The following is a 21714-nucleotide window of genomic DNA, read 5'->3' as shown; positions in this document are numbered from 1 at the left end:
ACATTTGGTAAGGCTATATACATCAAAGATTACTTGCATTGATTTTTTTTATTGCTTTTCAATGTTTACTGAAATTTACGTTTAAAGTGAATATAAAATTAAGTTTATTAGTTATTTCATATTAATAAGTATTGAGCATAAACTGGTTATACTCAGATGGTTATGAAAATGGAGCTTTTGGTCATCATAAAACAATCAGAGTTGGCTTGAGAAGTTAATATTCTAAGAATATCATGTAGATGACATAAAGTTTCATAAACCCTGATTAAAATTTGGAGGGGCTCTGCTCTTTTTATATGTGCATTATTATGTGTTTTATTTCAAAGCATCATTTAGGCAACCCAGTAGATCTTAACTCATAATCTTTGTATCTGAGTTCTTCAGATACAAAAATTCACAAGCCCATTCCATCAGATTGTGTTTTCCGTGTGATCTGCCATTTGCATGTGCCCTTCCTCAGTGTGACCTTGCCACTCAACCAGCAAGAGTTAGAGTTTAGGGCTGGGGCTGTGTAGCTCAGCCATAGTGTGTTTGTCTGGCAGGCATAAGGTTCTGGGTTCAAGCTATTGAACTGTGATAAGAAGTAGAGTGTATTTCTTTGTTTTGTTTTGTTTTGTTTTGTTTTGTTTTGTTTTGTTTTGAGACAGGGTTCCTCTGTGTAACATCCCTGGCTGTCCTGGAACTCACTCTTGTAGACCAGGCTGACCTCGAAATCACAGAGATCCACCTACCTCTGCCTCCCAAGTGCTGGGATTAAAGGTGTGAGCTTCTGCCACCACCACCTGGCTAGAGTTTATTTCTTTAGCAGGCACTATGATTGCTTTAGCCATGAATATTGGGTAAATGTTACAATTAAGAACGCAGCCTTTAAATGGACTAAAAGCTTCATCTTAGAATCAGCCAATATCTTATTAGAAACCTAAGCAGAGAAAAGAAAGAGCCCCTGTTGGACTCAGCCAGCAGTAACTGCTAGCCATTTGAACGAGGCTCCCTACATGCCCTGCTTGTTGGAACTCAGTTGGCTTGTACTATCTACAGGTTACCTGCAAACACACAGAGGTCAACCAATAGAAGAATGAGAGAGAAATTTAATCTACTGAGTTTAAAGTAGCATGTTATGAAGTAGCAGATGAGTCATCTTGGGAATTCACTCTAAATGTACACATTTTGGGGAAACTGAATAATGATCTATTCTTATTCTATCCCTTTATGCTTCCCAGCAAAATACATCAAAAGATCAGCTTGACTAATACTAATTTCTCATTATTCTCTCCAGTGTTGACTTAGAAATAGATTTTCATCTTCTATTGATTGGTTATTGAGCTAATGAGACCTCTGGCAATCTAGCTTTGACTGTAGTAGCTGTCAACTGACTATGGCTTGGATTTGTTCTTAAAATTTCACAAGTTCCCCAAAGCCCTATGTTAATGGTGTTTGAAATGTTGGCCCTTTGGGTGATGACTGGGCCGTGGGGGCTCTGTAGAATGAATGGATGAGTTCTTTAATGCATAATGGAAGAGGAAGGACTTGTCATTGGAGGACTTTGCTGTTAAGATGCGCTCTGCCTCACTTGCTGGCCCAGTCGCACAAATGTGATACCCAGTGCCATGACGTGGCCCAGTTAGATGGTCCTTACTGGATAAACAGTTGTCAATGCCATGCTCTTAGATATCTTAGCACCTGGAACAATGAATTAAATGAACATCTGTTCTTTATAAATTACCCGGTCAATGGTATTTGTATAGCAACAGGAAAAGATTGATGCAACCCTAACAGTTCAATGGATTAAAAATAGAAGTGTTCTTATTCATAGTATATAATCATTGTGGTCTAGCACATGGATAGGAGGATATGTTTGTGGCTAAACATAGTCATGAGAACTCAAACTACAGAAGAGCCACCACAAGTGCTGTTGGTTGCATTGCCAGAGTGAAGGCAAGTTTCAGAGTGCCTCCCACACAAAATGATCTGTGACACAGAAGTGACACAGACACTCTGACAGAATACCTCTCACAATTACAAAAAGTGTTAGTAAATGCAGCTTACCCATGTATTGTAAGGTAGAAAGCCAGACACAGGTCTCACATAATAACTAAAGGATTCATAAGGGGATCTAATGTTCCACTGGAACTTGCTGAGTGACTTGTGTGCATATTTTTTTTGGGGGGGTAGGGGTTCGAGACAGGGTTTCTCTGTGTAGCTTTGGAGCCTATCCTGGCACTCACTCTGGAGACCAGGCTGGGCTCGAACTCAGAGATCTGCCTGCCTCTGCCTCCCGAGTGCTGGGATTAAAGGCGTGCACCACTAACGCCTGGTGTTGGGTGTGTATTTTTTAATCTATAGAACTTTAAATATTGTTACAGTTGTTGCAACTGGATTCCTTTACTAACCTTTGAATTTGTTACTCTGCATACTGGAGGCAGAATTCAGAAATATTCTGATCTAAAGCTAGATGAGGTAGTTTATGTTTCTAATTCCAGCTCTTGTAAGGCAGCTCTTGTAAGGCAGCTCTTGCTTCTTGCTATACGTTCAAGGCCAGCCTAGTTTATAGGTGAGACCCTGGCACAAAAAGAAGAAAATTCTAATCTTAAGTTCCCTATACCATGCTAAGTGATAACTTTTGCCCAGGCACAGTGACTTACACCTATAATCCTAACACTTGAGAGACTGATGCAGGATTGCTGTGAGTTCCTGGCAAGCCTGGATACCAGGGGAAACCCTGCCTCAAAAAGAAGCCCCCAAAGCCTGATATTTAGGGTAGAAAGTATAGGCATGTAGGTATGAGGAACAGAAAATTACAAAGAAAGTTGGTGTTCATTGAAAAAGAAACCTCTAAAGCCAGAAGTGGTAGCACATGCCAGTGGTCCAAGCCTAGCCTCGACTGCTTAGAGAGTCCCTGCCTCAAAAAAACAAAGACAAAAAGAAAAGAAGAAACCTCTAATCACAAATGTTAAGTGGATTTTCATTCTGATCCCATGGTATTTCTAATGTCTAGTGGGGGAAAGGTTAAGTGTATAAAGTAGTCCAGATTGCAAATACTCTCAACTGATTGACAAAAACAAATACAATTCAGTTCTTGAAGAAGCCACTATCATTCTTTGCCTTAAAGGGCATCTCACAGTGTAAGATTACTCACTGACATGAGATAACAGGAGCACCACTAATTAGAACTAATCTTGGGAAAACTGGATAATGATCTCTTCTGATTCTAAATACATCTTCCAATATAGTATGCTAAGGAGAAGGCACACTGATTAATTCCCTCTTTATTCACTGTACTAATGATTTGGAAATAGAATGTCCCTTTGATATTGATTGTTTATTGAACAACTTTATGTAATATTAACCCTGACAATCTAGATTTGGCTGTAGTAACTATGAGTTTGCTATGGCTTAAATGTAACCTCCAAATTTCATGCTACAACTGGGAGTGGAACCAGGTATTCAAAATATTCTTTTATGGGGAGAATCAAACCCACGATATAAAACAAGTATGTTTAATATGTATGAAAAATAAATGGGAGCTGAAGGGATGGCTCAGTGGTTAAGAGTACTTGTTGCTCTTACAGAGGAGCTGGGTTGATTCTCAGCATCCACGTGATGGCTCACAACCATCTATATCTCTAGTTACAGGGCATCTGACCCCTCTTCCGAACTCCTGGGATACCAGGCATGTACGTGGTACATATACATACATGTAGGCAAAACTTCTCATACACAAAAATAAAATGTAAATATAAAATTTTAAAAAATAAATGATATATTTACAAAAGAGCAGATTTTTGCAAAGGCCAGTTACAGAAATTGAAAAAAAATAAAATTGACCTTAAAAAGTTCAATATATTTTAGTTCAATGTTTTTTAAGTTTAGTTGGTGTTTTTAAGCAGACTAGAAACAGTAAGAGAAGGGATGAAGGAAATAGGGAGAGACTAAATGAAAAACACTGGGAGAGAGATGAATGAATGAAAAGGCACCCCAAACCTAGAAAAAAAAAGAATTGTAAAATAATTAAGGAAAGGTCAAGAAACATGGCAAACAGAGTGACTATTTCTAACTCATTTTTTTTTTTCTGGAGTTTGGGAAAAAAAAGATTGGGGGCAGTGTTTGAAGAGGGTAGTAGCTGAGACATTCAGAATTTGTAAGTTACCCACAGACTCAGCAAATGTCAAGCATGTTAAAGAAAAACACACGTGCATAGCACAGCCTCATAAAAGCACAATACCCCAATCTAAAGCAAGGACACTAAAGTAGAACAGACAGCAGTAGGCAGGAGGCATGGGGCAGAGGCGAGGCACCAGCAATGTTTTCAGTGTGCTGAGAGCAGATGACCAGCAGCCCCTGACCTCTGTAGCAGTGAAAACAACTTTCAAGAACGAGGGAGAAAGGAAGATAATTGTAGATGTGCAGACCTTAGAGTTATTTCGAAGTGAACCTTCTTCCCAAGGGCTGGAGGGGAGTGGACTCTCCAGGGTGTGTGTGTGAGACGCAAGAAGGAAGAGTGAAGAACCAGTGTATAAGTTTCAACAATAAAGCTATCGTCCTATGTGTTTTTAAGAGCGGACAATCTATGCAGCCAAAAATGATCTTGACTGCGCACATCCCCCACCTCCACCTCAAAGATGCTGCGGTGGAGGTGTGTGCTTCTACCCCAGCTGAGTGACGACGCTTGAACTGCCCATGAGCGCTGTTGTTCAACCTTCTAGTAGATGTTTGATTTTATAAAAGTCATAAAAGCTAGACACTGGAAGCCTGAATATTTAGAAAATGGATACAAATTTAATTTAAAAATAGCATCTGTCTTATAAAAATAACATGTCAGAAATAATTTTCAGGTCAGACAGAAATGTGCTTGAAATCACGTTTTCTTTTGTATGTGTCCATGTGTGTGCGAGTATATGTGCACATGTGTGTATAGCTGTCATTTTCCAAGTGTTGTTGACCTTGCTTGGCCTGGAACTCACCGAGTGGGCTAGACTGTCTAGCCTAGGGCCCCAGAGATCCACCTGTCTTGCCTCCCCAATGCTTGACTAGCAAGGGCACAGCACCACACTCAACTGTTATGCATTCAGTTCTGGGCTTCCTCACGCTCACAAGGCAAGTACTTTGCCAAGTGAGCCATCTCCTCAGCTCTTTTTCCATTTTTGATGACAACTTGAGCAGAAGTTACACATGTCCTAACCACATGGAGAGAATCAATCCTGTCATTATTGCTCGTGAGATCTAGACCTAGGCTTCGTGCTGTTGTCTACTGAGTTTATGCAGTGTTTCTGGGCTTAGAAATGTTCAAGAGTGAAACTAAGCCAGAAATGGTAGTGTGTCCCTGTGACCCCAGCAATTGGGAGGATAGTAGTGTGTCCCTGTGACCCCAGAACTTGGAAGACATAGACAGACAGGAAGATTGCTGAGTTCTAGACCTACCTGGCATACAAAATGAAACCCTGTCACCAAAAATAAAAAAGGGGGTGTCTGGAAAGATGGCTCAGTAAGAGCACTTACTGTGCAAACATGAGGGTGTGAGTTTGAATCGCCAACACCCATATAAAATCTGGACATTGCTGCATGTGCCCATAACTCCAGTGTTTGGGGTCGGGTGAAGACAGGTGGGTACAGCTTACTAACCAGCTAACCTAGCTGAAATGGTGAGCTTTGGGTTCAGTGAGAGACCCTGTCTCAAGGGAGTAAGGCCCAGAATGAAAGAGAAAGACGCCTAGCCTCTTCCTCAGGTCTCTACATGAGTAAATATGCACAACACATACAAACACACACATATACAAATACATACACATATACACACACATAAACACACATGCACTCACTTAAATAGACATATACACACATGCACACACACATACATATACATACTCATAAGTATACATAAATGCACACATGCACATATATACACACAACATATAAACACACATGCACCCACTACACACACATGAGTGAGGTAGGATATTATTTTAAGGTGTGTGACTTTTGTTTATGCTGCATTTGTTTAACTCACTGAAGCTGTGATTCTTTGCCAGTCTAAAACACCTGATGGTCTAATAAAGAGCTGAATGGCCAATAGCAAGGCAGGAGCAAGGATAGGCGGGGCTGGCAGGCAGAGAGTGTAAATAGAAGGAGAATGGAGGAAGGAGAGAGAAGCAAGAAAACAAGGAGAGGAGGACATCAGGGACTAGTCACCCAGCCACCCAGATAGCCATGGAATAACAAGGAAAGAAAGATATGCAGGAGAAAGATAAAAGCCCAGAGGGAAAAGGTAGATGGGATAATTTAAGAAAAGCTGGCAAGAAACAAGCCAAGCTAAGGCCAGGCAATCACAACTAATAATAAGCCTCTGTGGTGTGATTTATTTGGGAGCTGGGTGGTGGGTCCCTCAAAAAAGTCAAAAGAATAAAGAGTAAAAAAGCAAAAATACCCAACAATACTCACAATGACAGAGAAGAAGGAAAAGAAAAGGAGGGGGAAATATTTAATAAATTAAAGAATAATGAAAACAAATAATTCTTTAACAGAACCCACTGGTGGTTGAAAGTGCTTTAACCTGAGGGCCTTTTGGATTTTCTGTGACTTAGAAAATGATCATACTTGAATGAGGTCCAAAATACCCCCCACCCTCAATGCTAAAACGTCTGCTAGAAATGTCATTTTAGGGTGGAGGCCAATGTGCTTTTAGAAAACGTCATGTTGCTATGGCTAGATGATACAGATTCATTTCCACTAATGGAAGTTATTGCACTGAGATTGGTGTATTGAAAAAGAATAATACACCTTTACATTTCAATTTTCATTTAATATTTAAAGCAGTTCTATATAAGGCTATAATCAGAAGACCCAAAGAAATGGTATTTTAATGTCATGAATTGGAATTGTCCACTGAAGCCACCCATGGTACATAAAGGGTCCACAATGATGGGATGTGATCTCTGTTACAGAAACACCTGTGGCACAGTATCTGGGCCAGACTGTAGGCTCAGCAGCACCCTGGGTGTCTCCATTGCCTCTCTGGTGGGTTGGTTAAATGTGGGTACATTAGATTAGCCCTGCAATTTTAGGTAATTCTAGAAAGTGAATGAGCTTCCAAATATTCAAGCTTAATTTCCATCTGTATTTCCTCTTTGATGTCAGGAAGGGCCACCTTCAGAGGGCCAGTTCTGTCCAGTGTGAGATCAGCCTGGTGGAGAGGAGCAGTACCAGTGCCCACCACAGTGAGTACACTCAGAATGGAATGTCGGGAGGGGTGGGTGAGATCCTTGTTCTGTGTGTGGATTTGTGTTCACAGTCATTCAATCAGGGTGACCCTAAGAATTTTTTGGCAGATTTTGTGTTAATAATTAATTTTGCACATGAGGATAAATTTATTAGTAATGTGACAGACATAGTATTTTTCCCAAAATAAATATGTGAAATTATGTGAATTTTAACCCTTGAAATGATGACATCAGCTGTAATGTGCTACAGCAGATCTGAGGAACAGGGTTCCAGAAGCATTCTGAGGTGGGCTGTGCTGGGAAGGCAGGCAGAGAGTTAACTTAGGAGTGAGAGAGTCTTTGGGGGAACTGTGGACAAATCAGTGTTTTTAAGCTATCTTGAGGTTTCCGGCTGAACTAGAACAGCAAGCACTGGATTTCCTTCCTCGTTCTTAAAAACAATGAAAAATGGACAAACTGTGAAGCAACAATTGACCTCTGGTCTCAGCATGCATTTTCATCTATGTGCACATCTGCACACACACACAAACACACAGAGAGTAAAATAAATCTTAAAAAAAACAAAACAAAACAAAACTGGGCATGCTCCTATAATCCTACTGCAGGAAAAGCAGAAACAGGAGGACCTGTGGGGTTTGCTGGCCACATAATCTCTCTGCACCAATAAGATTCAGGCTCAGCGGGAAGACCCTATCTTAAAAAATACTGGTGATCAAGGAGGAGTAATAACAACAACAACAACAACAACAAAATTAGATGCCATTCCTACCAATATGGCAAATGGGGTGGTAGGAGATTTGGCATATTTTAGATTAAATAGACAACTTTGAAGAACCAAAACTACTGAAGAAAGAGGTAATTTAAGGGCTGGGGATGCAGTCATGGGTAGAGTTGCCTGCCTAGAGTGCAAGATGACCTGGTTCTGCCCTCAACACTGCATGAATCCAGGAACATTTATGTGCTGTAATTCCAACACTTAGGAAGAAATATAGACAGGAAGATCAAAAGTTCAAGAAAATCCTCAGCTACAGTGAGGTCAGCCTGGGCTACATGGGACCCTGTTTCAAAAAAAAAAAAAACAAAAAAAAACAAAATCTGAAGAGTAAAATAGAAAGTTAAAAGTCTCTCTCTTTTTTTTTCTTTTGGTAGTTCAAATAGTTCCATATCCATTGATTGAATTTGTATAGAAGTTTTTCTTCAGTGACAGTCCAAGACCGGAGAGCTGAACTTATGTCAAACTTCCAATGAAGAAATAACTAATCTACATGAGTTCATCTAGAAACATTAGAGTATGATATGTGAGATCAGCTTGTAGTTGCAAGAGAGGGTGTTACTATTAAAACTAAAGTATGTTTCCATGTATCAGAAACTGCTAGATACAGAAACTTTTAAAACAACACACCATGTGTAACAGCATCTCAAAGTACATAGGGGTAGTGAAGAAATGTGAAAAGTGGTGAAAGCTGCTGTGGTGGTCTGGATGAGAGTGGCCCCACAGGCTCATGGTTTGGACACTTGGTTGGAAGTTGGTGGAACTGTTTGGGAAGGATTCGGAGGGTTGGCCTTGTTGGAGGGGGGGCGGCACTTCGAGGGGACTTGGAGGTTTTTAAAGATGCAGGCCATTCCCAGTGTGCTCTCCACTTCCTGCTTGTGGATCAAGATGTGAGCTCTCAGCTGTATTCCTGACAATATCTGCAGCTCGCTATCATGCTTCCCCACCGTGACAGGTTTTGGGGCATCTGGGACCATAAGCCACACAAATCCTAACTATAAGCCAAATAAACCCTTCCTTCTGTGAGTTAGTTTGGCCAAGTGTTTTAATCACAGCAATAGAAAAGTCACTAATAGAGACCTAAACAGTGAAGTCTGCAGTTGTGCTAAGAAAAAAGAGAGAGACCCAACTAAGAGGGATTGCTATGTTGAAGGGTTTGGAAAATATAATATTAAGATGTCAGTTCCCTTCAAATTGCCCAGAGACTTATGCCATCCCAATAAACCCCAGAAGGTGTTTTTGTGACAATTGACAGGGTGACTGTAACATGCCTCTGGGGAATATGAAGGCCTGGAATAGGAAAGCAATGGAGAAAGAGCACATTGAAGGGCTTGCATTATCTGACCTCTGGCTTATGGTAAAACTACTGTAATTCAGACAACATGGTGCTGGCATGAAGCTGGATATGGGCTCTAGGCAAGGACTCCTAAACAGCAGTCTAACAGGGTCCAGTGGCAATCCCATACCCACATGCAAGAAAATAAATTTATTTTGTTCATATACTAGAATAACCCAAGAAGCTTGTGAATGTAAGAACTAAAATATAAGTCTCTTAGGAGAAAGTCTTTATGCCATTAGATTAGGCAAAGATAGAACATGAAAAGCAAATCGATAAATATCTGATATACAGGACTGTGTGCAAATGACAAATCCCTATGCTTCAAATGATTCCACTGTAAAAATGAAATACAAGGCACCAAATAGGAGAAAATACTTGCAAATCAAAGATATGATGGATGGCATAAAATATACAAGAACTTAACTGAGCGTTGGTGGTGCACACCTTTAATCCTAGCACTCTGGACGAAGGGCAGATGGATCTCTGTAAGTTCGAGATTAGCCTGATCTTCAGAGTGAGTTCCAGGATAGCCAGGGCTGTTACACAGTGAATCTCTGTCTCTCTGTCTCTGTCTCTGTCTCTGTCTCTGTCTCTGTCTCTGTCTCTGCCTGTGTGTGTGTGTGTGTGTGTGTGTGAGAGAGAGAGAGAGAGAGAGAGAGAGAGAGAGAGAGAGAGAGAGAACCTGTTTAACTGAAGTTGAGACAAACTCAGGAAACAACTGATCTAAAGTGTGGGCATTTTACCAGAGAAAAGACACAAATGGCTAATAAGCATATGAAAAATACTTGACATTGTAATCCATTAAAAGATTGAAAAGCCCCTCAAAAGCCACAGAGAAACCCTGTCTCGAACCCCCCATCCCACCCCACCCCCCAAAAGATTGAAAAGCCAAAATGAAATAACAATTAACAGGCTGGAGAGATGGCTCACAGGCTCACAGGTTCAAAAGCACTGACTGCTCTTCGAGAGGTCCTGAGTTCAATTCCCAGCAACCACATGGTGACTCACAACCATCTATTAGATCTGGTGCCCTCTTCTGGCTTGCAGGGATACACACAGGCAGAATGTTGTATACGTAATAAATAAATCTTAAAAAAAAAAAAAAGTAACAATTAACACACTAACTGTGCTGTGATCTTTTTAGAGTCTGTGGGGTATGGGAAAGCACATTTCATTGTTGTAACTATGAAATGGTGTGGACAGTTTCTTAAGGAACAAGTTTGTATGGCCCAGCAATTCCCTCCTAGTCAGTCCCAAATGCTCACGACAGCATTCTTCCCTGTGACCAGGGAGTGGAAATCACCCAAAAGTCCGTTGCTGTGCCGGTAAAATGTGCAGTCATAGCTGTACAAGCACAGCATACTTACACATACTGTCACATGACCAAAGTCACTTGTGCTGTGTAGTAGAAGTTTCAGAATTAAGCCCTGTGTGCATTAATATAAAGATATTAAGATAGGTGAGTGAGTTCCTGAGGTTTGGGGTTGGAACAAGTAATGATGGCAGAGAGCCCTGAAAAATATTTCCAACATAATGGCTATGTTTAAAAACTGGGTCATGGCTGTGGCTGTATGACTGCAATTTTTTTTAAGTCAGTGAATACTATATAAAGGTGAATGTTGTAAGTTGTGGGTTATATCTTAGTAAACTTGCTAGAAGTCAGATTTTCAATTAACAATGCCCGGCTGGGTATGTGTGTACTGAAAAACGAGACTGCACTACTACCGCTATATACAACATGAACTCAAAGTGGATGAGACTGTATAAGACCCAAAATTGTAAGACTCATAGAAAAAACAGAGAAGTGCTCTACAAAGTTGGACTCGGCAATGATTTCTTGTATATAACACCTAAACAGAGTCAATTAAAAATTTAGATAAACTGGACTTCATCAAAACTAAAAGCTGATGAAATTAAAGGACACTATTTACAAAGAGTCAGTCCACAGAGCAGGATAAAAGGCTTTCAACCCATGCAGCTCCCGGATTTAATATAGAGAAGTCATTTCATATGTACACATGTGTGCATGAAAACAGACAGGAGACTTTTTGAGGGGCGTGGGACTTTCCTGGGAAAATGTAAAGAAACATCTGTTTACCTCAAACAAGAGCAGACAGATTTAAGAGAGAGTCTGCCATTTTCAGCTTGGCATGATAAATGAGTTCATTAGGGTTACATATAGGGGCCTAGGGGACACAAGCACACCAAAGAGCTAAGCCCCACTCATGGAGCTCCAATTCTGTATGGTTCCCAGTTGGCAGCAGAACTGTCACAAACCTGGGCTCAGAGTGCTACCTAGTGTTAAGTCAGGAGAGGTGACTGCAGGCTCGGGCACCAACACACAGACAAAGCAGATCTCAGAAGCTTAGCGCCCATGTAGATGCTGCCTTTCTTCTTGCAGAGCTTTGCTGGTCTCAGCAAACACTGACCAATTCTAGAAAGACACGCAGAACATTTAAATGGTATCTTACTACAAACGGAGTTACTCTGCCAGAGCTCAGGTGACTAATGTCACTACAGGCAGGAGGGAGCGGGACAGGGCAGGGTGGCAAGACATCGAAGGTAGTGGGGGGTAAATGTAAGCAACATGCAATGATGTATATACGTATGTGTGTGTGTGTGTGTGTGTGTGTGTGTGTGTGTATAATATTGATTGATTATATATTATATATATAAATGTATATATAATCAATGCCATGGTGAAACCTATTGTTTTAATGGAAACTTAATAGCAAGAAATAATCCTGAATAAATAACCCATAACAGATAAAAACAGCCAAGTTTGAAAATTGGCAGAGGATTTCAATAGACATTTCTCCAAGAGTGTGTGATGTGTTCAGCATCACTGACTTCTAGGGTCATTAAAAGGGGAGTGTGAAAAAAAAAAAAACCAAAACTGTAAAAGCCAGGCGTTGGTGGCGCACGCCTTTAATCCCAGCACTTGGGAGGCAGAGGCAGGTGGATATCTGTGAGTTTGAGACCAGCCTGGTCTACAAGACCTAGTTCCAGGACAGCCTCCAAAGCCACAGAGAAACACCTGTCTCAAAAAAAAAAAAAAAAAAAAGAAGGGCAGGGGAGTGTGGACCCCTCACACATTAGGGCAGTGGCTGTTTAAAGACCATGTGTTGGCAAGGATGCATAGAAACTGGAACCCTTCTGTGTTGCTGGTAAGAATATAAAATGTTATAGTCACCTTGATAAATGGTATGACAATTCTTAACACAAAGCCACAGAATCACCATTTTATCCAACAGTTGACTAATGGGGTTACACGCACAAGCAAATATCTGCACACTCACATTCACATTCATAGGAGTCGAATTAGCAATAGCCAAAAGGTGGAAAACCACTCAGATGTCCGGTGATACATGCATGTATAAAATGTAAGTGGATGGCACATAATTGGAGCATTTACTTAGCCTCGAAAGGGAATGTAATTCTAATACTGAAATATGGACGAACTCTGAAGACATTACGCTAAGTGAAAAGCCAGTCACCAAAGCAAGCACTGTGTAACTCACTAAGATGAAATGCTAGAGCAGTCAGACCCCCTGAGACAGAAACTGTAACTGTGGTTACGAGGGACTGTGGAGAGAGTTGTTTAATGTGTAGAGATGATGGTCATTCCTATTATGTAATTTTACATAAAGTCACTGAACTTGACATATTTCACAATGAAGTCAACCATTTAGAAGGACACATTAATGATGTTTTCAGATGATGCATTGAGCTTCCATGTGTTTAACATGATCAGTTTCAAGACATAAGAGAATATATTCCTTACTGTGTCACTTGGTGGCAGCTCTCCTTAGTGGTTTGATGGTTGATTGGCCTTGGCTTACTCTGGAGTGATGTCTGGAGTCACACTCTTTGGTAAAGTACTTGATGGTGACCCGACCAGTCAAAGTCCTCAAAGAAAACTCCAGGGGTTTATCATTGTGCTCTTAGCTTGGAAAGTTAACACAAACAGGCCAATCCAGAAGGGTGGTGTGGGGAAACAGCGCTCTGCATGTATGTCTGGGTGAGAGCATCGGATCCCCTGGAACTGGAATTAATAGACAGGTGAGAGCTGCCGTTGTGGGTGCTGGGAATTGAACATGAGTCCTCTGGAAGAGCAGCCAGTGCTCTTAACCACTGAGCCATCTTTCTAGCCCAAAATTAATAATTTTAATGGAAGAAAAAAAGACTATAACAACAACCAAAAGTCAAGGTAGGATGAGTACTGGGTTAGTTTACAAAATTAACTTATCTGACCAGATGCTTCTCTGAGGCCAAATGACATTAGTTCTAAGGCTATAATACAGCAAAAGAGATGAAGTCTGTGTGGTGAGAAAAAGGCTGGACTCTGAGATGAGCCCATTATAGACAGTAAGACATGCTCAACAGCCTCAGCTCAGACCTGTGCTGTGAAAATTATAAAGGTCAGAGGACATATTCAACCACAGTGAAGCCGGGCGTTGGTGGCGTACACCTTTAATCCCAGCACTCGGGAGGCAGAGGCAGGTGGATCTCTATGAGTTCGAGACCACCCTGGTCTATAAGAGCTAGTTCCAGGACAGCCTTCAAAGCCACAGAGAAACCCTGTCTCGAAAAAAAAAAAAAAAAAAAACAAAAAACAAAACCACAGTGATGAAGGACACCCACCCTTAAAGCCTTGATTCAGTCTGTAGGGGACCAGAATGGGTGTATTTTGGGATGCAGACCTCTTGGGGACCCTCCTTACTAGTTTGGTTAGAAAACCCAGAGCTTCATGTCCCAGCACATGTCATTGTTCATGTCCCTGACACCCATGACTTAATCATGAGCTCCTGTGTTTCAGATGTATCAACTTCCAAGAGTCTGAAGTGGGTAGTACTTTGTATACAGAGGAAAATGGAGGCTCAGAGGTCAAGCTTTTGCATCTAGACACTAGTAGAGCAAGAATTTAAGCCCAGATGTGTCTGGCTTCCCAACCTGTGCCTTTCTTCCTTTCATTTTTAGGAGTGGGGGGTGTGTGTGCAGAGGTCACAGGACACTAGTATGGAGTCAGTTCTGCTCCTTGCATGGCTGGGCTGTGTTGCTGGCCCCCTCACCCACGTTCCCTATTGCACGTGGCCTTCCACAGGTCCTGGGGATTGCTGGTCAGAGCAGCTTTGTGCCCAGGCCTCTTCCATCCTTGCGTTTCATATTTCTGCCATGTTTGGTGTCTGCTTCTGTCTTTGCTATCAGTGACTCGCTCTGGTACTCTCCAACCCTAGGCCTTTGTAATTGTGACTATTTTAGACCAATCACTAAGCTTGTTAGAACCTCAGGCAGCAGAAAGAGTGCAGGGAGGCAGGGACGTGCACTTGAGAGACTACCATGGGGATGCTGACACACTGTGAACAGGTGCTGCAGGTGTGGATGTCTGAGGTAAGTTCACCTCAAGTCTTCTGCCACAAGCGGAATAGGTGCACCGATTTGTGCATGCAGATAAGAGGGTGGTTGGGTATGAGTATGCAGAAAATCGAGTGTACAAGTACAATCTTACTCTCTACAGGTCACAGAGATCACTGAAGACACACCCAGTGAAGGTCACTATTTCGGTTACCTCACAGAGGCAGAAAGGGAACCACACGGTGCGAGACGGTAACACCTTAATTCTCCTTTCCTTAGACATAGGCTTGGTAAGCGGTATGTCTACCCAAGGTAGCCTGTTTAGGGGAGAGGAAGCAACACACTATGCAAGGTGTGGAGGCCCAACACAATTTATCAATCATTTTGATTTGGCAATCAAAATGGCCAAAATCCTGAGCAATGTCTAAAGAAAGATAAAAGATGAAAGTTTATTTAGTGAAAGGAGTACTGATTTAGAGCATCATAAAAACACCTCCCCCCCCAGAATTTGAGGTCAGCCTGGTCTACAAAGTGAGTTCCAGGACCACCAGGGCTGTTACACAGAGAAACCCTGTCTTGAAAAAATAAAATAGAACACCTCACTTCACTGTTGGTGTTCTAAGCCCCCAGCTTAGACAGTTTGACTCAACGGTGGCCCCACTAGCAACTCTGCCACATTAGTGTGTAGCTGGTACTCATTCAATAGAAACTGAATTTTTATCTTTTCCCAAACTCAAAATACATGATAAGATCTGCCCATTGGGTACTGGCCATCAGCAGCAAACTTATCTCATGCTTCCTTTCAGCCTACCATCAGGACAGTGGTGGATGTCATGGTTTGCATGGCTAAGCTACGAAGGTTTGTTAGGTGATTCTAACAAATTTATTGAAGTGTGCATTAAATGTCTTTTGATTCATGAATATTCTCAGCTTCTAAAAGGTTTCTCAAGCTGTGACTCTATAGTAAGGGGAGGCTTGCTCAAGAAATCTGAGCAGACAGTGTAGTTTATACCCACCCCTCCCACTCAGCTCCTTTAGTAAATGCTTTGCCCTAGCAGGGCACATCAATGCTTTAGGATTAGCTCAAGCCCAAAGGTTAAAGCTCCTTTTTGTTGTTGTGTTTTTATGCATTTTTGCCAAATGCCTATTGTGTATCCACCATTACAGGTTACCAAGTGTGTGTGTGTGTGTAAACACATGTATGTATACACACATGTATATATGTAAATGTATAAATACACACATGCACATATGAATATATAACCATACACACAGACATACATACACAGTTATAAATACAACGTGCCAAGGTCACTTTGTGTTGCTTATATATGCTTAGGGATGACCTCTTGGGATTGGCTAGCCTGGAGAAAACAGATTCTCTCTCAGCAACCAATAATTGCTTGTATCTCTTCTAGGAGTAAAGGTTTTTTAAGAATTTCCCCATCCACACTGCCATCTCGAGTGGTAGTGCCATCTTAAGGTCTTGTTTAATCAATCATATTGTTGAGGTTTCTTGGGTGCACTTTCCTGTCACATATAGAAGACACTATCTCAAAGCAGATGTCCCATTCCCGGTCTTGGGTTCTTTCCTCCTCATCTTCCTCCATGTTCCCTGAGCCTTAGGTGAATGGGTTGGGTTGGTCACACAGTGGTTCTCTGCATTTTGACCACTCTGTGGATTCCTGTAATGATCTCCATCTACTGTAAAAAGCTTTTTGATGATGAGTGGCATTTATTGGCAAGTATAAATATTTAGAATGCAGTTAGAAATGATACTGGTCTTGTGAGATGGCAGTAGAAGGCCCTCTTCTAGGGCTCATGGTTCATCAGCCACAGGGTGTGGGCTAGGTTTGCAGTGCCAGGCATCAGTCCCCTGTTGAGCAAGCCTTAATTCCAATTAAATGACTGTTCCTGGGATTTAAATGCTGCCATTGCACCTTTCAAATATCTCCATTCTGCTCGTTGTTCATATGTGCTAAGATGGATATGATCATTGACTGCCTTTCTCCCTAGGCAGCTGGCCTAGGACCTTCACTACTAGAGAGCCAGTCCTCAGGGAGGACTTCCAGGGCACTTCAGCTCAATTGCAAACCTTTAAGATTTACTGATAGTTGGGTGTGGTGATACACACCTTTAATCCCAGCCCTTGGGAGGCAGAGACTAGGGGATGTCTGTGAGTTCAAGACCAGCCTGATCTACACAAGGAGACTTAGTGTTTTAAACCACTTTGAAGAGTAAAACTCAACAGCATTGGAATGCATTCAGTTTGTGCAGGGACATGACCGCCATCATGCCCAGAACATTCTTATCATCCCACGCTGAATCTTTGTACTTCTCCAAGTTCCCTTTTCTATAACTCCTCACCCCCCAAACACCACAGAGAGTAACTGGAGGTACATACTCCTTGTCCTTTGTAACTGGCTAATTTCATTCAGTGTGTTTTCAAAGCTCATCCACACTTAAAACCAAAATTCCATTCTTTAGTTCAGCATTACTCAGTGTGGAGATATTCCATTCTGTATGCCATGCAAAGATATTTGGATTATTATTATTTTCTGTAACAGTGATGTTACACTATATACCACCAGACCCCTGCTTTTATTTTAAAATACTACATTTCAAGTAGAATTTCTGTATCAAATTTTTCTGATTTTTGCTTAATTTGACAAGGATCATACTGTCTTCTTTGACAGATCCACCACATTAGTTACACCAGCTGTGCAGGGTCTAACGCTTCTTGTGCATCTGTGTTACTGTGTATCCAGGAGGAGAGTGGAATATAGAGACAGGGAGAAGGAAGACACCCACCATCTTAATGGGGTGATGTCTCACTGGAGTTTAACCTGCATTCCCCTGTGCATCAGTGAAGTTGACCACCCGGCCTGTGTTTTTTAGTCATTTATGTATCTTCTTTGGGGACCTGTATTCTGGACACTAAGTCCTTTATCGTGGGCTGCAAATATACTTTCCAAATCTTTATATGACCTTTTTTTTTTTTTTGCTCTTTAAGTATGATATATTTTCATGCCACACACAAAATTTTAATTTTAATTTTATTTATTCATTTATTTTTGGTTTTTCGAGACAGGGTTTCTTCTCTGTGGCTTTGGAGCCTGTCCTGGAACTTGCTCTTGTAGACCAGGCTGGTCTCAGAACTCAGAGATCCTCTGCCTCTGCCTCCCAAGTGCTGGAATTAAAGGTGTGCACCACCAACACTCGGCTAAAATTTTAATTTCTGACTAGCCTGGTTAGGTTTATTTTTTGGTCCCTGAAAATGTGGTAACAACACAAAATCACTGTAAACTTCATTATCCTGATGTTTTCTACTGCTTTCTTCCAAGAGTAGTATTTTTTTAGCTACTAAAGTTTTTTTTTTAATCTATTTTGAGTTATAATGAGTGGATTACCAATACAGAGTCAGGTGAAGATATTAGGGTATATTTATTAGGGAGATGCCTTAGTTACGGAGCAACCTAGCCAGCTGGCAGGGAACGAAGGAAGTAGAGCAAGTCAAGGGAGGAAAGAAGGGGCCACAATGTGTAGTCCCTCACTCTTACCCCTCACTCTTACCCCTCACTCACATCACCCTGGCCACACCCTAGGGGGCGTGGCCAGGTAACCTGTAGCCAGCCCCGAGGAGGCGTGGTTAATGTGTCCCCTACAGAGTTAATTTTAATATACGGCATTACTTAAGGTCCTAGCTCCAGCACTGTTTTCTGGAAGATGATATCTCTTCCTTATTGAAAATAATCTTGGTCCTTTTGTCAAAATTCATTGATATAGATGTCCCTTTCCTATGGCTTTCTGGTCCATCCATTTATCTTGATGCTAGAATCATTCTGTTCTGGAATCAGATGACTCATCCTACTTTATTATTCAAGATTTGACTATTCCTCATCCCTTGAGAATGTATCTGAACTTTAGGGCGTTTTTTTGTTTTGTTTTGTTTTTTTTTTTGGTCTGGACAAACAAAACTAGGACTGAGGTCGTGGTTTAGATAGGGATTACACCAACTCTGCAGATCACCTTGGGTAGTGCCAACCTTCTAAAATTCCCAGCCCATCAACACGGATGTGTTCCTCATTTCTTCGGCAGTTCCCACCTCTGGTTAATTTCCCAGTATTTGACTTTTCTTGATGCTGTTGTAAAAAGAACTGCTCGTTGTTCAAGTATAGAAATCTTGCTGGTTTCCTGGGTTGACCTTGTGTCCTGCTACTAAGAGTAGTTTTTTGGTTCTTACAGTCTTCTGTGGGATCTTTAGTTTCCTGCATGTAAGATCATATAATCTGTGAACAGATAATTTTACCTTTTTCCAGTTTGATGTCTTTCTTTCACTTGTTTAGCTGTGCCAGCCAGTCCATGTTGACTAGCAATGGTGCAAGCAAGCACCCTTCTTCCCATCCTAGAAGAGACACTTCCCCACTAGATAGAAGTTCGCCATGGGTCTTCTCATGGTGGATTTTATGTTGACGTAGTTCCCCTCTACTTCTAGTTGTTTTTTTTTTTTTTTTCAATTACAAAAAAATGATTTTTACCAAATGGCTTTCCTGTTTTTCCTTGAAAACAAAAGTGCTCCACTGTGCAGTGGTTTGTCTATCTGTCTCACAAATCCTCCATGCTGGATTCATGTGTATATACTCTTCTTATTCCAGCTTTCTTCCTCATTGTTCCTTCTGTCCCCATCAGCCTCTCAAAGTCTCTGGTGAGGTTATTTTTTTTTGGGGGGGGTGGCTTTTCATAATTCCGTTCTTAGTGGACACTGATTCTGTCCCTTATCACCTTCTTGTAGCTCCTGTGAGCATACTGAAGTCTCTAAGACGTTTAACGTTGGACTTCATTAAAGAATGCACCATCTTATCTAGCTTTTCAGTTGTCTGTGTTCAAACTCAAATGCATGCACCAGCGTGTGGGAGTCAAAGGACAACCTTCATCAGTCAGTTCTCTTCTTCCATTACGTGTGTCATGGACATCAAACTCAGGTTGTCAGTGTTGGAGGCAAGCACCTTTACCTGCTGAGCCATTTTGCTAGCATTTATCTTTCTTTGAATGGACCTTGTTTCTCTGTTCCTCTGAGTGCCTGTTACTTTGCATTTTGGGTATGTCATTATTTTAACAATATCAGCCCCTACCCCACCCCACTCTATCTCAAGGTTTGCTGATTTTTTTTTTTTTTTAACAAAAGATATCATCCACTTGCGTTCACTCTCCCAAACCTTCTACAGAAGTACCCTCTTTTTGTGTGATCCTTCATTTACACTCCCCCACCCCAATTTTTATTTACACAGCAATCCCCCTTTAGGACAGTTTCCTTTGACATGCAGTTATTCACTGAGCTTAGGGAGCAGACACAGTTGAAAGGTCAGGGTGTTAGGTCTTTAGAACAAGTGATGCCAATCCTCTGTACATGTGGTTGCTTTGGAACATTCTAACTTCTCAGTATTTCTCCTTAAGGGGGGCAACTTTATGTCTCCACCCATCTCTTGACTCTGGCATTTGTGGATCCTTGCAACCTTTTACAAGCAGTGCCCACCAAATCCAAAGAAATCCAACCAACCAAGCACCTTGTATTAGCACCTCAGGTACTATCTAAACGGGCTACAGACACATTCAAACCTACAGATAGGGTCACTTCCATGTCATCCAGTTTATGAATGAGAACTGGGCTTCTGCAGGCTTAAGAATCACAGTTACAAGGGAGAGGAGGGGCTGAAAATATCACAGAACCTAGCTACCATTTTGAAGATGGATTTTCTTGATTAGGCTTTCCTTTTGTTGGATGTACCTGTTTCCTAGAGTTCCGACAAAACTGGCTCCACAGCTGGCTTGTACTTGTGCTGTCTCTGTTAAGGAATAGAGCTAGGAGTTTATTTTTTATTTTTATTTTTATTTTATTTTTTTGCTGATGTCTCTATGGTCAGTGTGCTTCACTCCTGTAATTCCTAGTATTGGGAGACTGTGGACTACATATGTTTACTGAGTAAAATGCAGGGTAACTAAACCCTGAACAGTAAGAAATATGTTAAAACAATGGTCTCAAATAGTTTTTCAGTCTAATCATTAACTATTAAAACCAACACCATCATGCTGTTTGTGTCTGTTACTGACCTGAGCAAAAAAATAGTACAAAAACTTACTTAAACGAAAGTATTCCACACTCTCCAAAATGCCCATGACTTTACTGATGATTTCTGCCAGGTGTTTCTTACTTTATACCAACACATGTTCTAGAAACTGACCTCAAGATGTGGCACAGGACAGAAGTGACATATCCACAACAAAAACAACACATCTGGCAGGTCACTGTTCACCTCTGAAAGGGGCCAATGCTAAAATAACTTTAGTAACTATACATATAACATTTACTTGTTAATGAGGCATAGTAGGCTCCATAGTAAAAATCCTGTTTAATATTTCCAACCCAACATTAACCCAATTCATACCCAGTCAACAACTGAAAAATCCAGTGAATCACCTTCATTTTCATTGTTTTGTAGTCTTCTGCTTCCATCAAAAACTGAATTTACAGTGATGCTAATTTGAGCCAAACTTTGTGGGTATAAAAGGACAAAAGCACTTTTTTTTCCAGTTGTCTAGAAAGCGCTCAGATTTCTAAAAGTATTTCTACTTAATTCTTTGCATGTTTATTTTGAAGTACAAACCACTAACTTGTTACTGGCCTCCTAGATCAAGATCCAGGTTTAAACAAAATAGAGAAAACTAAGGTAATAAGGCCTCCTACTGGACAAGGCCCTCATCACACTAGTATTCTGCCTGCTGGATCATTTCTGCACCTCCATTCTAAGGTCCCACCTGCCTTTTCTTGGATCAAGGGAATAGAGATGTATTTCTCAATGTAACCCTTTTCAAACAAGCACCCCAGCTACATTTCCATTTGAAATCAGTGCTTTCAAAGCCTTGCTGGTGGATCATCTGAGCCTTGACTGAGAAGGTAGCTGTGTGTAAACAACCTTCACTGTGTGCTCACGTCAGCTTTTTAATAATGTGATGCTTCTAAGTATCTGTAGCAGTTG

At 41.2% G+C, this 21714-nt stretch overlaps 1 protein-coding gene across 4 annotated transcripts in view; it reads left to right on the top strand.

The window, feature by feature from the left end:
- The window catches only part of Nrg4 (neuregulin 4), a 68926-nt gene that overhangs the window by 43318 nt on the left and 3894 nt on the right, over positions 1-21714 (top strand). For 3 of the 4 annotated variants that reach the window (XM_027415042.2, XM_027415043.2, XM_027415040.2), the window contains 2 exons: positions 7132-7211; positions 14844-14922. In XM_027415042.2, the coding sequence (XP_027270843.1) occupies positions 7132-7211; positions 14844-14860 (97 nt within the window). In that variant the 3' untranslated portion in view covers positions 14861-14922. Of the gene's footprint in view, positions 1-7131; positions 7212-14843; positions 14933-21714 lie in introns of all 4 variants that reach the window. The other variant, XM_027415041.2, reaches the window with a different exon arrangement.

Source organism: Cricetulus griseus, chromosome 4, assembly GCF_003668045.3.
Source record: "Cricetulus griseus strain 17A/GY chromosome 4, alternate assembly CriGri-PICRH-1.0, whole genome shotgun sequence".
Classification (NCBI taxonomy): Eukaryota; Metazoa; Chordata; class Mammalia; order Rodentia; family Cricetidae; genus Cricetulus; species Cricetulus griseus.
Note: the sequence above shows the minus strand (reverse complement) of the source record. Positions and strands in the feature narration are given on the sequence as shown.